Source organism: Gavia stellata, chromosome 17, assembly GCF_030936135.1.
Source record: "Gavia stellata isolate bGavSte3 chromosome 17, bGavSte3.hap2, whole genome shotgun sequence".
Classification (NCBI taxonomy): Eukaryota; Metazoa; Chordata; class Aves; order Gaviiformes; family Gaviidae; genus Gavia; species Gavia stellata.
The window spans coordinates 2404217-2429145 of NC_082610.1; the positions used below are offsets into that span (position 1 = coordinate 2404217).

A 24929-nucleotide genomic window follows, 5' to 3' on the forward strand; every position below is an offset into this window, starting at 1 on the left:
GTCCCCCCTATATTTTGGGGGCTTCTTCCCCCTCCCTGTCCCCCCCCACCCCTTACAGTGCAGGGTCAAAAACTATATTTTCGCTCCAAATAAAGGACTTTATAAGAAAAACGCTGGGTGAGGCTGGGGGCGGGGGCAGAGGCGCCCTGGGGGGGGTTGGCTGGGGGGTTGCTATGGGGTTGGGGGGCTCGTTGGGGGGCTAGGGAGCTCTGAAGGCTGCAGGGGCTGCCTGGGGGGGGACAACGGGGGGACAGGAAGGTGCAGCGGTTACAGGTGCGAGCTTGCCCGCCTCAGGCAGGAAATGGGGGGACGCAGTGGGGGCAAGCTGCCCCCCCCCCCCCCCAGAGCAGTGCTGTGCAGTGGGGCAGGGGACCCACATACGTGTGGGTCCCATCACCCAGCGTGGAGACTTCCCCTCCGTGTCCCCAGAGAGCCGCCTGCAGCACTGCGGGGGGGGTCGGTGACCCCAGGGCTGTGGTGGGGAGTGGGGGACAGTCGGGGGGGGGTCAGAGTGGGTCCCCACAGCCAGCAGCCACCCCAGGTTTCCAGGGCCCTGGGTGCATTTCGGGTAGGCGGGGGACACACACACACAGCACCTCGCCTCCCCCCGCTCCGATACATCCGCTGCGTGGGGGCAGGAAGCGCCGGGGGGGGGGGCCCCCCCCGACACAGCTCGCGCCTGCGGCACCACGACCCGCTCCGGCAGCACCTGCTGATGGTGAGCACCCCAAAACCGGGCAGGGTGGGAGATGGGGTGTCTGGGATCTGGCGGACTGGGTGGGGGGCATCCCCGGAATGGGAGTGAGCCGGGGGGGGGGGCCCTTCTCCAGCCTCAGTTTCCCCTGCTAAATCCAGGGGGGGGGGGGCTGTGCTTCGTTCAAATTTGACTCCCCCTGACCCCCGGCTGGTGGGGGGGCAGCAGCGGTGGGTCCCTGGGGCAGATCCCCCTCCCACCGTGGGGCTGGGGTGGGGGGGGCAGTGGGGCCTGGCAGTGCTGGAGCTGGGGGGCAGATTTTGGGGTGTGGGGGGGGTTAAGGGCAGCACAGTGAGGCCGGGGGGGTGGGGGGGCATGTTGGGGGAGTGAGGGCAGCATGGTGGTGGGGCTGGGGGGCAGGTTGGGGGTCATGGGTGCAGGGCTGGTGGGGGGCCCCGGAGCCGTGGGGAGCGGGTGCTCTGGGGCTGCAGCACTATGGGAGGGGGCGAGGGGTGCTGTGGGGCTGCTTGTGGGGCTATGCAACCGTGTGGGGCGGCCTGGCCCAGTGCAGGTGCTGCGCGGGGGCAGCAGGACCCGGCTCCTCTCCCCCAGCACCCGCAGGTGCTGCGGCACCCGCCGACCGCAGCTTCCCGTCACGGGGCCGGCCCTGTGCCGGCTGGCCACCTGCCTGGCACGCACGGCTAGCGGGCAGGGGGTACGGCCCCCTCCCTGTCCCCGGGGCCCGTCGCCCTTCGCCCCGGCCCTACCCCGCTTTCCGGGACGGGGCGGCCGCCCCAGCTCTGGGAAGGGCCGGGCTGGGTGCCAGGCACATGGCGGTGACCCCGCTGCCCTCGCCCGCAGGCTGGAGCGCGCCGGCACCCGCCGGCACCGGTACTGCTGGCGTTGGCCGGGTTGGCGGCGGCGGGTGAGCCGGTGGGGAGCCGCAGCGACCGGACGGTGGGGGCCCTGCTGGGTCTCCTGCTTTGCCTGGCGGTGGGGTTGGCCGTGGCCTGGCACCATCTTTGCCGCCTCTCGGCCGGCCGCTACCACCCCCGGCCCCTGGGCCGCCGGGCGCTGGCGCTGCTGCGGGGACGCTGGCACCGGCTGTGGGGACAGGGTGGCCCCACGGCGCAGCCTTGCTACGGGGACGGGGAGGTGGCGGCGGCCCCCCAGGACGAGGAAGAGCTGATGCCGTGGAGCCTGGACCAGCGGCCGAAGGAAGAGGAGGAAGAGGAGGAGGAGGAGGAGCAGAAGGAGGATGAAGGCAAGCGGGAGGAAGACGAGGAGGATGAGGAGGCCGAGGTCGAGGCAGCCCCCGAGGCCGGGGAGAGCCCCCCGGGTGGGGAGCAGGGGGCGGGGGGCAGCGCCGAGGCCCTGCTCAGCGACCTCCACGCCTTCTCGGGGACGGCGGCCTGGGGGGACGCGCGACCCCACCTCACGGCCCTGTGACACGCCCGCCCCGCCCTCACACCTGCAGGCACCGCCCACCCCCGGCAGAGGCTCCTGATTGGCTACATGGGCCTGGGCACCCACCAATAAATAAAAGCAGCTCTGCCTGTCTATGGCTGCCAGTTGGGGAGGGGGCGTGGCTTGGGGGAAAGGGGGTGGTGCCAAGGGAAAGGGTGTGGCACAGGGAAAGGCAAATATCTTGAGGGAAGGGGTGGAGCCTGGGGAAGGGGTGGAGCCTGGGGAAAGGGGTGGAGCCGGGGGAAGGGGTGGAGCCTGGGGAAAGGGGTGGTGGTGAGAGAAGGGGCGGGGCCTCATGCAGGGGGGCGGAGCCTGCACCCCACCCTGGTGGGGCTGCTGATTTCCTCTCCCCCCCCCCCCAGTGCCCCCCCCCGGACCCCCCCCCCCAGCACAGGACCACCACGGCCTCATCAAGTCCTTTAATTGGCACACATCCAGCAGCCGGGCCCGCGCCCACTTTAGGGGGGCCACACCCTTGGGGGGGGGCCACACCCCAGGGAGCCACACCCTGGGGGAGCCACACCCTTGGGGGGGCGGGGGGGCACTCTGTCACCACACCGGGGTGCCCCCGCTCCCCCCAAAGCCAGCCCCCCCCCCGGCAGCTGTGTGAGTGGGCAGGGGGGGGCCGTGCCCACGGCAGCCCCCAGCACAAGCAGCATCACTGCGCCCCCCCCCACATCCAGGGGGGCACCGGGCCCCTCCACCACCGGCACCCGGTGATCTCCCCCGGGTCGTGCCCCCCCCCCCCCAACCCCTACCTGGGCACCCGCCCCCGGCCCCCCTTCTGCTTCTTGGCACCCACGGAGGTCTTGATGGGCAGGGGGGCCGTGCCCTCGGGCGGGGGGGGCAGGCTGGCCCCCAGCTCCATCGGCTCCCCCGTCGTCCCCGGCTTGAACGCCTCGAAGGGGGAGAACTTCACGGGGCTGGGGGGGGGGGGAAATGGGGGGTGAGGGGGGCACCCCCTGCCCGCAGCACCCCGCTGCCCACCGCAGAGGGAGAGGAAGGGCGGGGGGGGGGGGGGGTGGCGGTGCCCACAGAGCCCCTTCCCCAACCCCGGCGCGTGCCAGAGTCACCCCCCCAGCGCTGTCCCCTCGTGCCCAATGCCCCCCCCAACCACATTGTGCCCACCCTGATGCCCCCATCCCAAAGCACACACCCCCCCCCCATCTCCATCCCAGTGCTGGGCCCCACAGCACCCACCCCGCTGCCCCCCACCCCCCGGTGCCCCCCGGAGTGGGGTGGGTACCTGACGGGGGTGCGGGGGCTGCTGTTGAGGCGGCGGGGGGAGCGCACCTTGGGCTGGAAGGAGAACCCCTCCTTGATGCTCTCCAGCACCGAGGGGGCCACGTAGGTGAAGCCCTGCGGGTACGGGGGTGTCAGGGGGGGCCGGGGGCGCTGGGTGCCCCACCCCGCCGGAGGGGTGCCCCATATGGGTGCCCCATACCAGGAAAGCCTGGTTGGCGCTTTCGCTGATGGCGGCGTCATCGGGGCTGTCGACGGGCGTCTGGCGGGTGAAGCGGGTGTCGAACTGGCTGACGTCCTCCTCCGACTGCTGCGGGAGCGGGCGGTGGGCGCTCCCATGGGTGCCCCCAAGGCGCACCCTTACCCGTCGCCCCCCCCTGCCACCCAACCCCATACCAGGCAGGGTTTGAAGGGGGGGTCCAGCCTACGGGCCAGCAGGTCCTCCCAGTTGATGTGGCGGAAGAAGGGCTGTTTCTGCGGGCGGCGGTTTTGGGGGGGGGGAGCGTTGGGGGGGGTGTCCACCCGGCACCCACCCCGCTGCCCACCCCTGGCTGTACCTGCACATCGGCCGCGTCGCCTGGGCCCCCCCCAACGCGCTGGTTGGGGTTTCTCTTGAGGAACTGGAAGAGACAAAGGGATGGAGCGGGGTATGGTGGGGGGGTTTTGGTAGGACCTACATAAACAAGACATGGTGGGGGGGGGGTACCTTCTTGAGGAGGTCCCGTGCGTCGGGCGTCAGGTACGGCGGCAGCACCAGTTTGCCCTTGAGGATCTTGTCGATGGTCTTCTTGCGGTTCTCGGCGGTGAAGGGGGGCTGCGAGGGGCACCGGGTGGCGAGGAAGGCTCGGCATCACCCCAGTGGGGACCCCCACCCCCGGGACACCCCCCCCCACCCCCCCCCACCCGCCCCGTGGGGTGGAAAGAACAGGAGTGGGACTTGCCGATCCTGTGAGCATGTCGTACATCAGGGCGCCCAGGCTCCACCAGTCCACCGCCCGGTTGTGCCCGCTGCGCACCAGGATCTCGGGGGCCCTGGGGAGGGGTGGGGGGGGGTGTGCAGGGGCAGGGGGGGGGTTGGGGGGGTGTTGCCCTGAGTGGGGCGGGGGGCCAGGACAGGTCCCCCCCCATCCCCGCCCCGCCATGCCGCAGCCGGCTCACATGTACTCGATGGTGCCGCAGAAGGTGTGGGTGACGGCCCCGTCGTGGATCGATTCCTTGCACAGCCCGAAATCCGTCAGCTTGATGTGGCCTGAGGGACATGGCGGGGGGGTCAGTACCATCCCCGGGGACCCCCCCCTGCACCCCCTAAACTTCCCCCCCCCCCCAGACCCACCTTGGCTGTTGAGCATGATGTTCTCCGGCTTGAGGTCGCGGTAGATGATGCCGTGGGAGTGCAGGTGACCCAGCGCCAGCGTGATCTCGCTCAGGTAGAAACTGGGGGTGTATGTGGGGGGGGGTGAGCAGCATCGGGGTTCCGGCCCCTACTATTCCCCCCCCCACACCGCCCCCATCCCTACCAGGCGGTGTCCTCCAGGAAGATCCCCTCCCGCTCCAGCTGCATGAAGAGCTCTCCACCTGCAAAAAGACAACGCCAGCGGGACCCCCCTGAGCCACCCCCGGCCCCCCACCGCTGGGCTCCCCCCCCCACGCCGTGTGTCCCCCCCCCGCTACCGCTGAGGCACTCCAGGATGAGGTAGAGCTTGCCGCCCGTCTGGAAGGCGTAGATGAGGTCGACGATGAAGGGGTGCTTGACGGCCTCCAGGATGTTCCTCTCGGCCCGGGTGTGCGCCGTGTCCTTGGCGTTGCAGGCGATCTTGGCCTTGGGGGGGGAAGGCGGTGAGCAGGGGGGGGGCTCCCCGGGGGGGCCGGGGGGGCCGGGGTGGCACTACCTTCTTCAGGACCTTCATGGCGAAGATCTTCCCCGTGTTGGTGCCCTGCACTTTGCGGACCTGGAAGACCTGGAAGGATAAAGGGGTTGGGTGGAGACAACGTTGGGCAGCACCAGATCCCCCCCACCACCGTTGAGCACCCCCAAACCGCCCCCCCTCAACCTGCCGTGCCCCCCACCTTGCCGTAGCCGCCCTTGCCCAGGACGCGGAGCAGCTCGAAGCAGTGGGGCCCGATGTGCTCGGGGCCGTTGTTGACGCTGCTCTCCGAGATCTCGATCTCCTCGTAGTGCCCCACCGGCCTGCCGGGAGAGGGGGTGAGCGGGGACGGACCCCCTGCCTGCCCCCCCCCTGCCCCCCCACTTACTCCAGGCCGTTCCCCCGGGGCTCCAGCTCCATCTCCTGTGGGAGGGAACCCACGGTCAGTGGCGGGCAGGGGGCCCACGGCAGGCAGGGGACCCAGGGCAGGCAGGGGACCCATGGCACGCAGGGGGCCCAGGGCACGCAGGGGACCCATGGCACGCAGGCAGGCAGGGTGCCCATGGCAGGCAGGAGACCCACAACAGGCAGGGTGCCCATGACAGGCAGGGCACCCACGGCAGGCAGGGGACCCACGGCAGGCAGGGGACCCACGGCAGGCAGGAGACCCATGACAGGCAGGGTGCCCATGACAGGCAGGGTGCCCATGGCAGGCAAGAGACCCATGACAGGCAGGGTGCCCATGGCAGGCAGGGCGCCCACGGGAGGCAGGGGACCCATGGCAGGCAGGGCACCCATGACAGGCAGGGCGCCCATGACAGGCAGGGTGCCCATGACAGGCAGGGCGCCCACGGGAGGCAGGGTGCCCATGACAGGCAGGGGACCCACGGCAGGCAGGGGACCCACGACAGGCAGGGCACCCATGGCAGGCAGGGGACCCATGGCAGGCAGGGGACCCGTGACAGGCAGGGCACCCGTGACAGGCAGGGCGCCCGTGACAGGCAGGGCGCCCGTGACAGGCAGAGCACCCATGGCAGGCAGGGGACCCATGGCAGGCAGGGGACCCATAGCAGGCAGGGGACCCATAGCAGGCAGGGCACCCATGGCAGGCAGGGCACCCATGGCAGGCAGGGCACCCGTGACAGGCAGGGGACCCACGACAGGCAGGGCACCTATGGCAGGCAGGGGACCCATGGCAGGCAGGGGACCCGTGACAGGCAGGGCACCCGTGACAGGCAGGGGACCCATGACAGGCAGAGCACCCATGGCAGGCAGGGGACCCATGGCAGGCAGGGGACCCATGACAGGCAGGGGACCCATAGCAGGCAGGGCACCCATGGCAGGCAGGGCACCCATGGCAGGCAGGGCGCCCATGGCAGGCAGGGGACCCATGGCAGGCAGGGGACCCATGACAGGCAGAGTGCCCATAGCAGGCAGGGTGCCCATAGCAGGCAGGGCACCCATGACAGGCAGGGGACCCATAGCAGGCAGGGCACCCATAGCAGGCAGGGCACCCATGACAGGCAGAGCACCCATGACAGGCAGGGTGCCCATGACAGGCAGAGCACCCATGACAGGCAGAGCACCCATGGCAGGCAGGGGACCCATGGCAGGCAGGGGACCCATGACAGGCAGGGCACCCATAGCAGGCAGGGCACCCATGGCAGGCAGGGCACCCATGACAGGCAGGGGACCCACGACAGGCAGGGCACCCATGGCAGGCAGGGGACCCATGGCAGGCAGGGGACCCGTGACAGGCAGGGCACCCGTGACAGGCAGGGCGCCCGTGACAGGCAGGGCGCCCGTGACAGGCAGAGCACCCATGGCAGGCAGGGGACCCATGGCAGGCAGGGGACCCATAGCAGGCAGGGGACCCATAGCAGGCAGGGCACCCATGGCAGGCAGGGCACCCATGGCAGGCAGGGCACCCGTGACAGGCAGGGGACCCACGACAGGCAGGGCACCTATGGCAGGCAGGGGACCCATGGCAGGCAGGGGACCCGTGACAGGCAGGGCACCCGTGACAGGCAGGGGACCCATGACAGGCAGAGCACCCATGGCAGGCAGGGGACCCATGGCAGGCAGGGGACCCATGACAGGCAGGGGACCCATAGCAGGCAGGGCACCCATGGCAGGCAGGGCACCCATGGCAGGCAGGGCGCCCATGGCAGGCAGGGGACCCATGGCAGGCAGGGGACCCATGACAGGCAGAGTGCCCATAGCAGGCAGGGTGCCCATAGCAGGCAGGGCACCCATGACAGGCAGGGGACCCATAGCAGGCAGGGCACCCATAGCAGGCAGGGCACCCATGACAGGCAGAGCACCCATGACAGGCAGGGTGCCCATGACAGGCAGAGCACCCATGACAGGCAGAGCACCCATGGCAGGCAGGGGACCCATGGCAGGCAGGGGACCCATGACAGGCAGGGCACCCATAGCAGGCAGGGCACCCATGGCAGGCAGGGCACCCATGACAGGCAGGGCACCCATGACAGGCAGGGCACCCATGGCAGGCAGGGCACCCATGACAGGCAGGGGACCCATGACAGGCAGGGCACCCATGACAGGCAGAGCACCCATGACAGGCAGGGCACCCGTGACAGGCAGGGCACCCATGGCAGGCAGGGCGCCCGCAGCGGGCAGAGCGGGGCGAGGTGCTGTGCGCCGGCCCAGCCGGATGTTTTGGGGCTGAGGCAGGGCCCTGCCCAGCGGGAGCCTCCCTCTGCCCGGCCGTGCCGGGGGAGCGGGGCCGGCACCCCCGGGGCCCCCGGCTGCCCCCCGGCTGTCCCCCCTGCCCCGGCCCCACGGCCAGCCCGGCTGCGCCCCGGCCCCGCCAGCGGCGGGACCCCGGTGCCGGTCCCCGTCCCCGCTCCCTCAGCCGCCCAACCTCCCGCCTGCCCCTCCGTCCCCAGCCCCGAGCGGGGCCCGGTGCGTCCCCCCGCTGCCCCCGATCCCCCCCCCGTCCCCACCGGCTGCCGGTGCCGCTCACCCCCCTCCAGCCCCCATCCGCGCCCCCATCCCGGTCCCCGTCCCCAGCCGGTCCCGGTGCCCCCGTCCCGCTCGCCCTGTCCCCATCCCCGCTCCACGCTCTCCCAGCCCCGGTGCCCCCCGCCCCCAGCCGGTCCCCGTCCCCGCTCCCCGCCGCGGCCGCTGCCGGTGCCGCTCCCCCGCCCCGCCCCGCCCCGGTGGCGGCTCACGGCGCCCAGCTCGGGCTCGTCCCCGTCGCTGCCCTCCTCGGTCTCCAGGTCGATGTCGAACACCCCCGCCATGACGGCGCCGCACCGGGACCCCGGCGGGACCCGCCCCGCTGGCCCCGCCCCGCCCCGCTGGCCCCGCCCCGCTGGCCCCGCCCCGCCCGCGCGTCACCGGGGGGACCCCGGCATCCCCGCCGCGGGGCACGCCGGGAGTTGTAGTCCGGGGGGGGGTCCCGGGGGGCCGCGCAGGGACAACGACAGAGCCGGACCGGGCGCTCGCAGCCTTTACTGGGGTCCCCCCCCCGCTCGGCCCCGCACCTCTGCGTCGCTGTGACCTCATCGGCGCCGCCGTGACGACAGCTGAGGGGGGAGGAGCCCCCCCCCGACCCCGCTCGGGGCCCACGCGGGCTTGGAGGGCTCCGGTGGCACGGGGGGGCCGGCACGGCTGGTGCTGCTGTGGGGCACTGGTGTTACTGTAGGGTCGCGGGGACTGCAGGGGCTCTGTGTTATTGTGGGGTCACTACTGTTGTTGTAGGGTCGTGGGCGCTATAGGGGCTGTGTGTTACTGTGGGTCATGGGCACTATAGGGGCTGTGTGTTATTGTAGGGTCATGGGCACTATAGGGGCTGTGTGTTACTGTAGGGTCATGGGCACTATAGGGGCTGTGTGTTATTGTAGGGTCATGGGCACTATAGGGGCTGTGTGTTATTGTAGGGTCATGAGCACTATAGGGGCTGTGTGTTATTGTAGGGTCATGGGCACTATAGGGGCTGTGTGTTATTGTAGGGTCATGGGCACTATAGGGGCTGTGTGTTATTGTAGGGTCATGGGCACTATAGGGGCTGTGTGTTATTGTGGGATCATGGGCACTATAGGGGCTGTGTGTTATTGTACAGTCATGGGCACTATAGGGGCTGTGTGTTATTGTAGGGTCATGAGCACTATAGGGGCTGTGTGTTATTGTAGGGTCATGGGCACTATAGGGGCTGTGTGTTATTGTACGGTCATGGGCACTATAGGGGCTGTGTGTTATTGTACGGTCATGAGCACTATAGGGGCTGTGTGTTATTGTAGGGTCATGGGCACTATAGGGGCTGTGTGTTATTGTACGGTCATGGGCACTATAGGGGCTGTGTGTTATTGTACGGTCATGGGCACTATAGGGGCTGTGTGTTATTGTAGGGTCATGGGCACTATAGGGGCTGTGTGTTATTGTAGGGTCATGGGCACTATAGGGGCTGTGTGTTATTGTAGGGTCATGGGCACTATAGGGGCTGTGTGTTATTGTAGGGTCATGGGCACTATAGGGGCTGTGTGTTATTGTAGGGTCATGGGCACTATAGGGGCTGTGTGTTATTGTAGGGTCATGAGCACTATAGGGGCTGTGTGTTATTGTAGGGTCATGGGCACTATAGGAGCTGTGTGTTATTGTAGGGTCATGGGCACTATAGGAGCTGTGTGTTATTGTAGGGTCATGAGCACTATAGGGGCTGTGTGTTACTGTAGGGTCATGGGCGCTATAGGGGCTGTGTGTTACTGTAGGGTCATGGGCGCTATAGGGGCTGTGTGTTATTGTAGGGTCATGGGTGCTATAGGGGCTGTGTGTTACTGTAGGGTCATGGGCGCTATAGGGGCTGTGTGTTATTGTAGGGTCACTACTGTTGTTGTAGGGTCTCAGGCGCTATAGGGGCTGTGTGTTATTGTAGGGTCATGGGCACTATAGGGGCTGTGTGTTATTGTAGGGTCATGAGCACTATAGGGGCTGTGTGTTATTGTAGGGTCATGAGCACTATAGGGGCTGTGTGTTATTGTAGGGTCATGGGCACTATAGGGGCTGTGTGTTATTGTAGGGTCACTACTGTTGTTGTAGGGTCTGGGGCGCTATAGGGGCTGTGTGTTATTGTACGGTCATGGGCGCTATAGGGGCTATGTGTTGTTGTAGGGTCTCAGGCACTGTAGGGGCTGTGTGTTATTGTAGGTTCACTACTGTTATTGTAGGGTCTCAGGCGCTATAGGGGCTGTGTGTTATTGTGGGTCTGGGGCACTATAGGGGCTGTGTGTTATTGTGGGTCTGGGGCACTATAGGGGCTGTGTGTTATTGTAGGGTCATGGGCACTATAGGGGCTGTGTGTTATTGTAGGGTCATGGGCACTATAGGGGCTGTGTGTTATTGTAGGGTCATGGGCACTATAGGGGCTGTGTGTTATTGTAGGGTCATGGGCGCTATAGGGGCTGTGTGTTATTGTAGGGTCATGGGCACTATAGGGGCTGTGTGTTATTGTGGGTCTGGGGCACTATAGGGGCTGTGTGTTATTGTAGGGTCATGGGCACTATAGGGGCTGTGTGTTATTGTAGGGTCATGGGCACTATAGGGGCTGTGTGTTATTGTAGGGTCATGGGCACTATAGGGGCTGTGTGTTATTGTAGGGTCATGGGCACTATAGGGGCTGTGTGTTATTGTAGGGTCATGGGCACTATAGGGGCTGTGTGTTATTGTAGGGTCATGGGCACTATAGGGGCTGTGTGTTATTGTAGGGTCATGGGCACTATAGAGGCTGTGTGTTATTGTACGGTCATGGGCACTATAGGGGCTGTGTGTTATTGTAGGGTCTCAGGCACTATAGGGGCTGTGTATTATTGTAGGTTCACTACTGTTATTCTAGGGTCTCAGGCACTATAGGGGCTGTGTGTTGTTGTAGGGTCTGAGGCACTATATGGGCTGTGTCTTATTATAGGGTCACTACTGTTGTCGTAGGTTGTTGGGCGCTATAGGGGCTGTGTGTTATTGCAGGGTCACTAATGTTGTTGTAGGGTCTCAGGCACTATAGGGGCTGTGTGTTATTGTAGGGTCTCGGGCACTATAGGGGCTGTGTGTTATTGTAGGGTCACTACTGTTGTTGTAGGGTCTCAGGCACTATAGGAGCTGTGTGTTATTGTAGGGTCTCGGGCACTATAGGGGCTGTGTGTTATTGTAGGGTCACTACTGTTTTCGTAGGGTCTCGGGCACTATAGGGTCTGCCTCTCGCTATAGGGCTCGGTGCTGTCCCAGCGCTCGGGGCGTTTGGGACAGCGAAGGCCACGTGTCGTTGTGGGGTCCCCGGGGTGGTTAGGGCGGGTGCTAACCCGGGGATGTCCCCGCACCGCGGTGGGACTCCCGCCTGCCCTGCTCTGGCCCGGGACCACTGGTACCAAGTCCTGGGCGTTCTATAGGCTCCCTGGGGCTGGTTTGTTTTTGTAGGGTCTCCCCACCGACAGCCCTTTATCACAGGGGCTGCCCCATACCGGTCTCTTCCCAGAGGGTCTTGCTACCACCGGGAATCCCCGGGTCTTCCTTTGTTATTGTAGGGTCTCCCCACCTATGTCGGTTACTGTGGGGTCTCCCCAAGCTGGTTTGTTATTGTAGGGTCTCCCTGACACCGGTCTCTTCTCGCAGGGTCTCCCCAAGCTGGTTTGTTATTGTAGGGTCTCCCTGACACCGGTCTCTTCTCGCAGGGTCTCCCCAAGCTGGTTTGTTATTGTAGGGTCTCCCTGACACCCGTCTCTTCTCGCAGGGTCTCCCCAAGCTGGTTTGTTATCGTAGGGTCTCCCTGACACCGGTCTCTTCTCACAGGGTCTCCCCAAGCTGGTTTGTTATTGTAGGGTCTCCCTGACACCCGTCTCTTCTCACAGGGTCTCCCCAAGCTGGTTTGTTATTGTAGGGTCTCCCCATGCTGGTTTGTTATTGTAGGGTCTCCCTGACACCGGTCTCTGCTCACAGGGTCTCCCCAAGCTGGTTTGTTATTGTAGGGTCTCCCTGACACCGGTCTCTTCTCACAGGGTCTCCCCAAGCTGGTTTGTTATTGTAGGGTCTCCCCATGCTGGTTCGTTATTGTAGGGTCTCCCTGACACCGGTCTCTTCTCGCAGGGTCTCCCCATGCTGGTTTGTTATTGTAGGGTCTCCCCAAGCTGGTTTGTTATTGTAGGGTCTCCCCATGCTGGTTTGTTATTGTAGGGTCTCCCCAAGCTGGTTTGTTATTGTAGGGTCTCCCTGACACCGGTCTCTTCTCGCAGGGTCTCCCCATGCTGGTTTGTTATTGTAGGGTCTCCCCAAGCTGGTTTGTTATTGTAGGGTCTCCCCATGCCGGTGGGTGCTGGCACACCCCAGGCTGCACCCGCTGCTCTGGTGAGGTGGTCTGGGTGCCTCGGGGGAGCGGGCTGCTCTCAGCCCCCCCCCCCATTAGCAAAGGTTCGTTAACGGGGGACCCGTTCTGCCCCCTGCCCTGGGGATGGCACAGGGTGGGCCCGGGGTCGGTGTCACCTGTGTGTCCCCTGGCATGGGACGGGCACTGGACCCCGCCGCTGCGGGGACAGGGGATGCCAGGGGCAAGGTTTGGGGGTGCTGGAGCAGGGCTTGGGGGAGCCAAGGGATGGGGTGCCAGGGCAGGGAGATGGGGTGCGAGGGTAATGGGGGGGATGCCAGGGTATGGGGTGCCAGGGGAGCAGGGGGATGCCATGGGTCGGTGTGCTGGGGGGATGCCAGGGGATGGGGTGCCAGGGGGGCAGGGGGGTGCCATGGGTCAGCGTGCCAGGGGGGATGCCAGGGGCTGGGGTGCCAGGGCAGGGTATGGGGTGCCAGGGGAGCAGGGGGATGCCATGGGTCGGTGTGCCGGTGGGATGCCAGGGGCTGGGGTGCCAGGATGGGGGGGATGGCAGGGGATGGGGTGCCAGGAGAGCAGGGGGATGCCATGGGTCGGCGTGCCGGGGGGGATGCCAGGGGCTGGGGTGCCAGGATGGGGGGGATGCCAGGGGCTGGGGTGCCAGGGCAGGGGCTGGGGGTCCAGGGGAGCAGGGGGATGCCATGGGTCGGCGTGCCAGGCGGGAATGCCAGGTGATGGGGTGCTGGGGGCCGGGTGGGGATGCCAGGGTGCTGGGGGCCGGGGGCGGCGGGGTGGCGGGAGGGGGTACCAGGGCAGCGGGTGAGTGCCCGTGCCCCCCGCCCCGTGCCCCCGCCAGCCCCGCTGCCTGCCCGGGGCTATTTGAAGTGGGAGAGGAAATGCTCGACGGGGTAACGGGGCGAATCGATGCCCAACGCCTGGCAGAGCCCCAGCAGGCGCAGGCAGGCGTCCGCCCGCGTGGCCCCGCCGCAGGCCACGCTCAGGCAGGGCTCCTCGTACTCGCCGGCCCCCGCCGTCTCCTCGAAGAGGCGGTTGAGGCGGACGAGGCCGCGACTCTGCAGCCCCCGCAAAGCCGCCAGCCCCCCGCCGCCCCCCAGGGCCGACCCGTGCTCCGAGCCCAGGCACATCACGCCGGCCAGGTGGGCACGGGGCGTAGGGCGAGCGGGCAGCACCGGCGGTAGCCCCATGGCCACCAGCACGGCCGCCAGCAGCAGGTCGGGACCGTAGACCTCCCGGATCCAGTCGCGCAGGTAGAAGCCCCCCATGCGGGGGTTGATCTCCAGCAGCCGGGGGCCGCCCGGAGCCAACTTCAGCTCCACGTTGAAGACGCCGTCCCGCAAGCCGCAGGCCAGGCAGCACTGCAGGGCTGCCCGCACCAGCTGCGCCTGCCGGTCGGCGGGCAGGCAGGAGGGCAGGCAGGCAGCCGTCTCCAGGAAGGCGGGCAGACGCGTGGGGCCGTTGTCGGACACCCAAGCGCCCAGCAGCCGCCCCTCGAAGACCACCAAGTCAACGTCGTGCTCGGTGCCCGGCACGTACTCCATCAGCAGCATGGCGTTGCCCCAACCCAGCCCGATGCCCGGGTGATCGGCGTCATCCCGCAGGTCACGCCAGAGCCGGGCGGCGTGAGCGTGGCACTGCCCGGCGCTTTCCACCAACCGTACGCCCACGCCGCCCGCCCCGAACTCCAGTTTGGCCACGGCGGGGAAGGGCACGGCGCCGGCCGCCCGTTCCACGTCCCCGTGGCTCTGCAGCCGGCGGCAGGGCACGGCGAAGGCGGCGGGCGGCGGGCGGCCCCGGCGGCACCGCTGCAGGTGCTGGTGGGTCCGGCTCTTCTGCTTGGCCACGCGGACGGCGGCGGGCGGGCTGCCGCGGAGCCCCAGGCGCTGGCACACCAGTGCTGCCAGTACCACGCAGTCATCCCAGTAGGAGAGGCAGGCGTGGGGCTGCAGCCCCCGGGCACGGACCAGCTCCGTCACCCGCTCCGCGTGCTCCTCGTCCCGCCGGTGCTCCCGGCTGTCGTAGGGCAGGAAGGTCTGCACCAGCCCCGCTGCAAAGTGGTCCGGGTCCGACTCCACCAGGTGGATCTGCGTCCCCAGAGAGGTGTCACCGTGGCCGAGGGGAGGGACATGACAGGACATGAGGTGCCCAGCCCCGGCACCGCGGCTGTCACCCTCCCCACCAACTGGGACAGTGAGCTGAGCAGAGGGACCACCCGAGGCATGGGCACTGCTACGGTGCAACCGGTATGGGGTGGCACCTAGTGTTCACTCTGAAACCTACTGATGGCAGCGCCCACCAGCCAGCACCCCAGCCCCCCTCACCCTCAGGCCGTAGTCGCGGGCCGCCTCCCAAACGAAGCTCTTGCTGACGCCGCCGGCCCCGATGAGCAGGATGTCCTTGCCCTCGACCAGGTGACACTGCGCCCGGTGCAGCAGGGCCTCGGCCAGCAGCCGGGGCAGGTCGCCGGGGGGCTCCCCCACGGCGCGCCCCATGGCTTCGGCCAGCAGGCAGGTCTCCAGGCACCGCTGGCTGTTGGTGGACAAGGCCACCAGCTCCAGGGCGTCATCCACGCACGCCAGCAAGAAGTCCACGCCTGGGGTCGGGGACACCGTGCTCAGCACCGCGAGGGCAGTGCCACCCCTGCGGGGTGGCCCCCAGGGACCGTCGCTGCCTCCCCGCTCCACGCTCACCCAGGAGGTCGGTGCGGGCGCGGGCGCCGCCGCGCTGCTGGGGGGTCAGCTCGGCCTCGGCGGCCAGGAGGGCGGCCATGGCGGCCTCGGCGGCCCCCCGCAGCCGCGTGGCCAGGGCCTGCCGCTGGCCGGGGGCCACCACCCCCCAGTGCTGCAGGCTGGAGTCCAGGCCCTGGGGCAGCGCCGCCCCGTGCCGCACCGGCGCCTCCGCGCGCCCCACGCCGCACGCCACCTGCGGGGACACGCCGACACAGGTATGGGGACACCAGCTGCCACCCTGTTGCCTGGGGACATGGGGAGACACACTGACCCGAGGCATGGGGACATGGACTGCCACCAGGGCATGGGGATGCGGACGGCCACCATAGCCTGGGGACATGGGCTGCCACCCTGTAGACTGGGGACACAGTGACCTGGGGCATGGGGACATGGGCAGCCATGACATAGCCTGGGGACATGGGTCACCACCATAGCCTGGGGACACACAGGGCCACCAGGACATGGGGATGTGGACGGCCACCATAGCCTGGGGACACAGAGGGCCACCAGGACATGAGGACACAGGCAGCCACCATAGCCTGGGGACACACAGGGCCACCAGGACATGGGGATGTGGACAGCCACCATAGCCTGGGGACATGGGCTGCCACCCTGTAGACTGGGGACACAGTGACCTGGGGCATGGGGACATGGGCAGCCATGACATAGCCTGGGGACATGGGTCACCGCCATAGCCTGGGGACACACAGGGCCACCAGGACATGGGGACATGGATGGCCACTATAGCCTGGGGACACAGAGGGCCACCAGGACATGGGGACGTGGACGGCCACCATAGCCTGGGTACACACAGGGCCACCAGGACATGGGGATGTGGACAGCCACCATAGCCTGGGGACAAACAGGGCCACCAGGACATGGGGACATGGATGGCCACCATGATGTGGGGACACACAGGGCCACCAGGACATAGGGATGTGGACGGCCACTATAGCCTGGGGACACACAGGGCCACCAGGACATGGGGACATGGATGGCCACTATAGCCTGGGGACACGCAGGGCCAGCAGGACATGGGGATGTGGACGGCCACCATGATGTGAGGACACGCAGGGCTACCAGGACATGGGGACATGGACGGCCACTATAGCCTGGGGACACGCAGGGCCACCAGGACATGAGGACACAGACAGCCACCATAGCCTGAGGACACACAGGGCTACCATGACATGGGGACACAGGGCTACCATGACATGGGGACATGTGCCACCACCCCATAGCCAGGTGGGACACACATGGCTGCACCCCACCCATGGGTGGGGATGCCCATGGCCACGCCCACCCCACCCCACCCACCCGAAGGGGAGGAGCCTGGGGCGGGCGGGGCCGTACCTGGCAGAGCTGGGGCCGGTCCCCCCAGGACCTGCAGACGAGGGTGCAGATGCGCAGGGCCACGGGCAGCCGCGGGGCTGGGCTGCCTGGGGGGCGAGGGACAGGGCAGGCACGGCTGCCGCCCGGGGACGGGGGTCCCTGCCCGACCCCCCCGTGGGCTTCTGGGACCCCACGTGGCACCGCGGTGGCCCTGGCCAACCCCAGCCCCAGGGTTCTGCGGGGTCCAGCATGGTCACCGTCACCCCCAGCCCCACGGGACTGTATGGGGCTGAAGGTGGTCACTCCACCACCCTGCCCTGCCCCAGGGGACCACGGGGGACCACAGTGGTCACCTTCCCCTCCACACACACCCCGGGGGTCCAGGGTGGTCACCTTCTCCCCCACCCCAGGGCACTGTGGGGGTCCAGGGTGGGCACCTTCTCCCCCACCCCAGGGGACCATGGGGGTCCAGGGTGGCCACCTTCCTCCCCACCCCAGGGGACCATGGGGGTCCAGGGTGGCCACCTTCCTCCCCACCCCAGGGGACCATGGGGGTCCAGGGTGACCTTCTCCCCCACCCCAGGGGACCATGGGGGTCCAGGGTGGCCACCTTCCTCCCCACCCCAGGGGACCATGGGGGTCCAGGGTGACCTTCTCCCCCACCCCAGGGAACTCTGGGGGTCCAGGGTGGCCACCTTCATGCCCTACCCCAGGAGCCCAGAGGATTTTGGTCGCCGCGATGGCCACCTACCCACCCACCCCAGGGGACGGACACGTGGCCGGCACAGCCGCAGGGACCCCGGGGACCCCGGGGACCCCGGGGAGCCCTTCCCTCCCACCCCAGGGTGGTGGGCGTCCGAGGGCGGGGGCCTTACGTGGGGGGGGCACGGGCAGGCGGGCGGTGGGCACCAGGGCCTCCAGCAAGACGCTGTCCTCCTCCCGCAGCCCGCGGAGCCGGGCACCCACCGCCTGCGCCACCGCCGCCCCCTCCTCCTTCCCGTGGGTGCTGCGGGCGCCCGTCCCACGCCACCGCCACCCCGCCTGCCGCACCACCACCTGCACACACCCCCGTGTCACCCCACCACCTACACGTGCCACCGTGCCACCCCGTGCCACCCTGTGCCACCTGGTGCCACCACCACCCCAACAGCCACCCACCCCACCGCCTGGGTACAGTTGTCACTGGTGACACCCCACTGGTGTGTGACCCACAGGTGCCCCCCAATGCCCCGACATGCCCCACGGGTGACCCACGCCCTTGTGCCCCACGGGTGCCCCTGCTCACCCCACCGTGCCCCATGGGTGCCCCTGCACGCCCTACCGTGCCCATGACCCTGACCCCTACACCCCCGCTGTGCCCCACGGGTGCCCCTGCTCACCCCGCCATGCCCCATGGGTGCCCCTGCTCACCCCGCCGTGCCCCATGGGTGCCCCTGCACGCCCTGCCATGCCCATGACCCTGACCCCTACACCCCCGCTGTGCCCCATGGGTGCCCCTGCTCACCCCGCCGTGCCCTATGGGTGCCCCTGCACGCCCTACCGTGCCCATGACCCTGACCCCTACACCCCCGCCGTGCCCCATGGGTGCCCCTGCTCACCCCACCGTGCCCCATGGGTGCCCCTGCTCACCCCGCCGTGCCCCACGGGTGCCCCTGCACGCCCTACCGTGCCCATGACCCTGACCCCTACACCCCCGCCGTGCCCCACGGGTGCCCCTGCTCACCCCGCCGTGCCCTATGGGTGCCCCTGCACGCCCTACCGTGCCCATGACCCTGACCCCTACACCCCCGCCGTGCCCCACGGGTGCCCCTGCTCACCCCGCCGTGCCCCATGGGTGCCCCTGCTCACCCCACCGTGCCCCATGGGTGCCCCTGCTCACCCCGCCGTGCCCCACGGGTGCCCCTGCACGCCCTACCGTGCCCATGACCCTGACCCCTACACCCCCGCCGTGCCCCACGGGTGCCCCCCATGCCCCGCCATGCCCCCGTGCCCACCTGGCTGTAGGGTTCCATGGCGGTGCCCCCCAGGAAGGCATCCACCTCCTCCTGCACCAGGCTCTCCTGGCCCTGGGGGTCCTCCAGCCGCACCAGCCTCACCCCAGGGGCCACCGGGTCCTCGGGCAGGTCCCCCCGTGACCCCAGGATGAAGGCCAGGGTGGGTGGCACGGGCAGGCTGGCACGGGCTGCCAGCACCCAACGGGTGACCAGTGGGTCCTCAAGCCGGTGGGCGAGCGGGACCGAGCCCCCCGTGGGGCAGTCGAGGTCGCGGGCCAGCTCGCCCACCCAGCTGCCTTCGGGCCCCCCCGCCGTGAAGGTGCCCGTCACGTAGTTGGCTCGGCGGGGGGGCGCGAAGGTCTCCAGGGTGCTATGGCCCCCCGCCTCGAAGGAGATCCCCCGGGAGAGCAGCAGGGACCAGGCACCCGGGGATGTCTCCGAGGGCACCCGGCTGGCCCAGGCGGGCGACAGGCACAGCACCATGGCACCTGTGGGCAGGCAGGGGTGCGGGCAGTGGCTGTCCCCAGTCCCCTGCCCCGAGACCCCCCCCCGGGTGGGGGGCAAAGGAGGCACCCACCCAGGGAGGGAGCGCAGGGAGAGTGATGCTGTGGCTGCCCCATCGCCCTGGGGTGGCATTTGCTGCCGGCACTGGTGTATACTGGGGTTAATGGGGCTGCAGATGTGGGGCACAAGGGGGCTGGTGCCAGCCTCATCCCCTGCCTCAGTTTCCCTCCCAGTCCCGGTCACGCAGGCACAGGCAGGAGTGGGGAACGCCTTGACCTGGGGTTGGAGCAGCCAGGTGGGATGTGGGGAGCACCCGCTGTGGGTTCACGGGTGTCTCATATGGGGCAGGGACGAGGAGGGCGTACCCACCTGGGCAGCGGGTGCCACCCTCCAGCAGGACGGGCAGGAAGGCGGTGGGGGAGCCCAGGATGCAAACGGTCATGTCCAGTGGGCCAAATCCTGCCAGCAAGGCAAGAGTTAACAGCCCCAGGACAGGGACCCCATTGCCACCCTGTCCCTGGCACCCCTGCCCTGCTGTGAGCCCCCTGCCACCCCCGTGTCCCCAGCCTGGCACCGTGCCCCCATCACCACCCTTGTCCCTGCCACCCCCGTGTCCCCAGCCTGGCACCGTGCCCCCATCACCACCCTTGTCCCTGCCACCCCCGTGTCCCCAGCCTGGCACCGTGCCCCCTTTGCCATCCCAGACCCTGCCACCCCCGTGTCCCCAGCCCCCTGAGTCCCATGCCCACCCACCCCAGCCCCCCCCATGCCCCCCGTGCCCCCCACCCGTGCGGGGCTCTGCGGAGCGATCCAGCGTGTGGGGCAGCCCCTCCTGGCGCAGGGCACTCTGGAGCAGCTCGTAGGCGTGGGTGGCAGAGTCGGGGTCCCCGCCATCCTCGGGCACCTCGCCATCGGGGGCCTCGTCCTCCAGCCAGCCCGGGCACAGCGCCTCCGGCCCTGCCCACTGCTGCTCCTTTGGGCTCGGTGCCTGCTCCACGCTCGTCTGGTCCACGGAGAGCTGCGGGAGGCAGAGATGGGGCTGGCACGGGGCTGGCACGGGGCTGGCATGGGGCTAAGGGACTGGTACGGGGTGAAGGAGCTGGCATAGGGCTGACATGGGGCTAAGGGGCTGGCATGGGGCGGCATGGGGCTAAGGGACTGGCATGGGACTGGCATGGGGCTGGCATGGGGCTAAGGGACTGGTACGGGGTGAAGGAGCTGGCATAGGGCTGACATGGGGCTAAGGGACTGGCATGGGGCTGACATGGGGCTAAGGGACTGGCATGGGTCTGGCATGGGGCTAAGGGGCTGGCACAGGGATGCCACGGGGTTGGCATGGGGCTAAGGGACTGGCATGGGGCTGGCATGGGGCTAAGGGGTTGGCATGGGGCTAAGGGGCTGGTATGGGGCTAAGGAACTGGCACGGGGCTGGCACGGGGATGGCATGGGGCTAAGGGGCTGGCATGGGGCTAAGGGGCTGGCCTAGGACTGGCATGGGGCTGGCATGGGGCTAAGGGGCTGGTATGGGGCTAAGGGGCTGGCATGGGGCTGGCATGGGGCTAAGGGGCTGGCACGGGGCTGGCATTGGGGCAGACACTGGGTGGGCATGGAGGTAGGTGGCTGGCATGGGGCAGACACGGGGGTGAGGGGTTGGCATGGGGGAGATGGGGCAGCCGTGGGGTAGGGAGCAGCCCCGGGGCAGCCATGGGGGTAAGGGGCTGGCACGGGCCAGAGGGGCACGGGGTGCTGCTGCCCATGCGTGGGTCGGGCGTCAGGGTGCTGGGGGGCTGCGGGTGCCGGGCGCAGAGCTGCCGCCTCGGGGACACGGGGCAGTGCCAGCCGCCGGGGCCGCCAACTCCCGGACAAAGCGTCCCCTTGTCCCCACGGGGTCACGCGGCGGGTGGGCACAGCGCGCCACGCTGCCCGCTTCCCCACGGCAGTGCCGGGCACCGCCGGGGCTCACTGGGGTCGTGCCCCGCTGGGATGGGGCACCCACCTCTGCCCGGACCCCCCCAACCCGGGGGCCACTCACCATCCTGGTGACTGAGGGGCTGCAAGAGACGGACGGGCAGAGTCAGCGGGGCTCCTCGGGGACATGCCACCCCCCGGCCACCCCCACCCAGCACCGGGGAACCCCCCTCCCCAGCCCCACAGTGCCCAGGGCACCCCTTCTGCAGCACCCACCAGGGCCAGGCATCCTTCCTGGGGCACCCCTCACTGCCAGCCCCGGTGACCCCAGGTTGTCCCCTTGGTGCCAGCCCTGGTGACCCCAGGTTGTCCCCTTGGTGCCAGCCCCGGTGACCCCGGCAGCTCCGGCTGAGCCGGAGCAGGGATTAGCGTAATCCCACGCTGGCTCAGCACAGCCGGGGGCAACCCCTGGTCCGGGGTGCCAAGGTGCCCTGGGGGCACGGACCCAGGTATCCGGGGCCTCCATGCCCACCCCCTCCGCCCCACCCTGCTGTGGGGTGCCCCAGCTCCCCAGCTCCCTGGCAGAGCTGGGCGTGGAGGGAAACTGAGGCACGGAGCTGAGCGGTGCCCGCTTGCAGCCACCCACCCAGGCTCCCCCAGCCCCTATAGCTTTGCGGGGGGACGGCACCCCAGGGGCCACGGGGAGGGTGTCCCCATGGCATGGCTGGGACCCAGGGACAGGGGACACATGGCTCGGTCCCCTGCTCACCGGAGAGCATCTGCCAGCACAAAGACCCCCCCAAGACCCAGACATGAGGCAGCCACAGGGGTCCCTGAGGGTCCGTGTCCCCCCTCCCAGCCTGGGGACTGCCCTGTGCCCCCTCCGTGCCTGGCTGGTGGATGGCCCTGTGGTCCCCAAGCTGGGACAGCTGTGTCCCCCCAACCCGCCCGGGGTACCTTGGGGTGGGAGCCGTGGTCTGAGAGCACACCGGGGACGAGGGCTCGGGGACGCCTGGCACAGGGGACACTGTTCGGCTCTGGCCTTTAAACCCCCCCGCGCCACCCCAGGGTGCCCGTCCCCCAGCCCCGTGCCCCGGATTAGGCGGCGGGCACGGCGGGTGGCACAGAGCCCCATTGTCCCCTCCGCGGCCGGGGGGGCACGGGCACCTCGCGCCAGGCGCTGGCACCCTTGCCCTGAGCTGGGCTTGCACCCCTGTCCCTGTCCCAGGGGACAGCAAGGGACAGCAGGGAGGCCATGGGGACATGCTACCGCAGCTGAACCTGGGGCAGCGGCTCAGCGTGCCGGGGTGTCCCTGTCCCCCTGTCCCCAAGCTGGCCGGGCTGGGCACGGCCCCCCCGTCCCCCTCTCCCCAGCATGGTGGAGCTGCCAGGCCGCACGTCCCCCGGCTTAGCTCCAGCTGCCCACGGCGTCACTGTCACCGTCACCGGCAGGCACAGAGCCACCAGCACGGCCACCATGCCGCAGAGCCCTGCACACCCTGTCACGCACACCCTGCCACCCACAGCCACCTCTGTCACCCGCACCCTGCCACCCACAGCCACCTCTGTCACCTGCACCCTGCCACCCACAGCCACCCCTGTCACCTGCACCCTGCCACCCAAAGCCACCTCTGTCACCCGCACCCTGCCACCCACAGCCACCCCTGTCACCTGCACCCTGCCACCCAGAGCCACCCCTGTCACCTGCACCCTGCCACCCACAGCCACCTCTGTCACCTGCACCCTGCCACCCAGAGCCACCCCTGTCACCTGCACCCTGCCACCTACAGCCACCCCTGTCACCCGCACCCTGCCACCCACAGCCACCCCTGTCACCCACACCCTGCCACCCACAGCCACCCTGTCACCCGCACCCTGCCACCCACAGCCACCCCTGTCACCCGCACCCTGCCACCCACAGCCACCCTGTCACCCGCACCCTGCCACCCACAGCCACCCCTGTCACCTGCACCCTGCCACCCAAAGCCACCCCTGTCACCCACACCCCGCCACCCACAGCCACCCCGTCACCCGCACCCTGCCACCCACAGCCACCCCTGTCACCCGTACCCTGCCACCCACAGCCACCCCGTCACCCGCACCCTGCCACCCAAAGCCACCCCTGTCACCTGCACCCTGCCACCCACAGCCACCCCTGTCACCCACACCCTGCCACCCACAGCCACCCTGTCACCCGCACCCTGCCACCCACAGCCACCCCTGTCACCTGCACCCTGCCACCCACAGCCACCCCTGTCACCTGCACCCTGCCACCCACAGCCACCCAGCTACACCTGGCAGAGCCGCCGCCCGTACACCCGCCCCGGCACACACCCCACGGCCGCAACCGCCCCACGAAGCCGGGGCGCGTGGTGCCCCCCGCTCTGCAGGCCTGCGCTGCCACGCTGCTCCGTGCACACGTGTGCACGCGTGCACCCGGGCAGAACATGCACAGGCACACACACATGCGTGTGCACACGCGGACACAGAGACACGCACCCACACATGCGTGCACACATGCACCCAGACAGAAACATGCCCACGCACATGCGTGTGCGCACGCACACGTACACATGCAGACACGCACACGTACACATGCAGACACGCACACGTACACATGCACACACGCAGACGTGCCCCCACACGCGTGCACCCAGGCGCAAACATGCACACACACGCGTGCACAGACACACAGACACGCAGACGTGCAGACATGCGTGTGCACACACATGCACACCCACCCGCAGGCGTGCACACACGCACTCAGTCCCGCTGCACACGCGTGTCCGTGTGCACACCCCCCCCACGCTCCCGCACCCCCCGGTGCGTGCACGAGCACCGCACCCCCCCCCGAAATAAGCACCCCCACTCATGCATACACGCCCCCCCGAGCCCCCACGCTCCCACCCGCGCCAGCACCCACCGGCGGTGGCGGTGACAGTGACAGTGACAGTGGCAGTCGGTCTGTCCGGCTGTGCCCGCTCCGGTCCCGGTGGTGGCGGCGGCGCCTCCTGCCCGGGCGGGGCGGCCCCGGGGAGGGGCGGGGCGGGACCGGGGCGGGGGGGGGACCCGGGGGGACACGGGGGTAGGGTGGGGGGGGTGCGCAGGGTGCGGGGTCTCGGGGTGGGGGGAGCGGGGTGCCGGGACAAGGGGGCAGCGGGGAGCCGGGGGGGGGCGGGGCGGGCACCGCGGGGGACAGGGGACGGGGACGGGGACAGGGACGGGGACGGGGACGGGGACAGCCCGGCGGGGTCACCCGGGGCCGGCTGTAAAACTGACACCGCGGAGCAGAAATGTCAGGGCTGGGGCCGGGCTGCTGCCACCCCCCCGGAGCTATTCCCGACCGCCCGGCATGGCACGGCACGCGGGGAATGGCATGGCATGGCGTGGCTTGGCACGGCACATGTGGCACATGGGGCATGGCATGGCTTGGCACGCGGGGAATGGCATGGCATGGCGTGGCTTGGCACGGCACACGTGGCACATGGGGCATGGCATGGCTTGGCACGCGGGGAATGGCACGGCATGGCGTGGCGTGGCACACATGGCACACGGGGAATGGCATGGCATGGCGTGGCTTGGCACGGCACATGTGGCACATGGGGCATGGCATGGCTTGGCACGCGGGGAATGGCATGGCATGGCGTGGCTTGGCACGGCACACGTGGCACATGGGGCATGGCATGGCTTGGCACGCGGGGAATGGCACGGCATGGCGTGGCGTGGCACACATGGCACACGGGGAATGGCATGGCATGGCGTGGCTTGGCACGGCACATGTGGCACATGGGGCATGGCATGGCTTGGCACGCGGGGAATGGCACGGCATGGCGTGGCTTGGCACAC

At 68.9% G+C, this 24929-nt stretch overlaps 3 protein-coding genes across 3 annotated transcripts; 1 reads left to right on the forward strand and 2 right to left on the reverse strand.

Moving 5' to 3' along the window:
• Positions 1–795: 795 nt before the first annotated feature.
• PTPRCAP (protein tyrosine phosphatase receptor type C associated protein) lies at positions 796–2143 on the forward strand. Its single transcript, XM_059826096.1, has 2 exons — positions 796–801; positions 1556–2143. Exons 1-2 carry the CDS (start codon positions 796–798, stop codon positions 2141–2143), a joined length of 594 nt encoding a protein of 197 aa, XP_059682079.1.
• A 772-nt stretch (positions 2144–2915) lies between these two features.
• RPS6KB2 (ribosomal protein S6 kinase B2) lies at positions 2916–8537 on the reverse strand. The gene is made up of 15 exons (XM_059825727.1): positions 8466–8537; positions 5657–5691; positions 5471–5591; positions 5293–5361; positions 5075–5222; positions 4921–4978; positions 4737–4837; positions 4562–4652; positions 4345–4435; positions 4110–4217; positions 3961–4023; positions 3800–3877; positions 3606–3713; positions 3408–3520; positions 2916–3084 (listed from the first exon to the last, which is right to left on the reverse strand). Exons 1-15 carry the CDS (start codon positions 8535–8537, stop codon positions 2916–2918), a joined length of 1425 nt encoding a protein of 474 aa, XP_059681710.1.
• Positions 8538–13473: 4936 nt separating this feature from the next.
• On the reverse strand, positions 13474–20187 carry CARNS1 (carnosine synthase 1). Its single transcript, XM_059826035.1, has 8 exons — positions 19962–20187; positions 19545–19634; positions 18672–19159; positions 17553–17733; positions 16699–16784; positions 15307–15538; positions 14938–15209; positions 13474–14700 (listed from the first exon to the last, which is right to left on the reverse strand). Exons 2-8 carry the CDS (start codon positions 19615–19617, stop codon positions 13474–13476), a joined length of 2559 nt encoding a protein of 852 aa, XP_059682018.1. The 5' UTR covers positions 19618–19634; positions 19962–20187.
• Positions 20188–24929: the final 4742 nt, after the last annotated feature.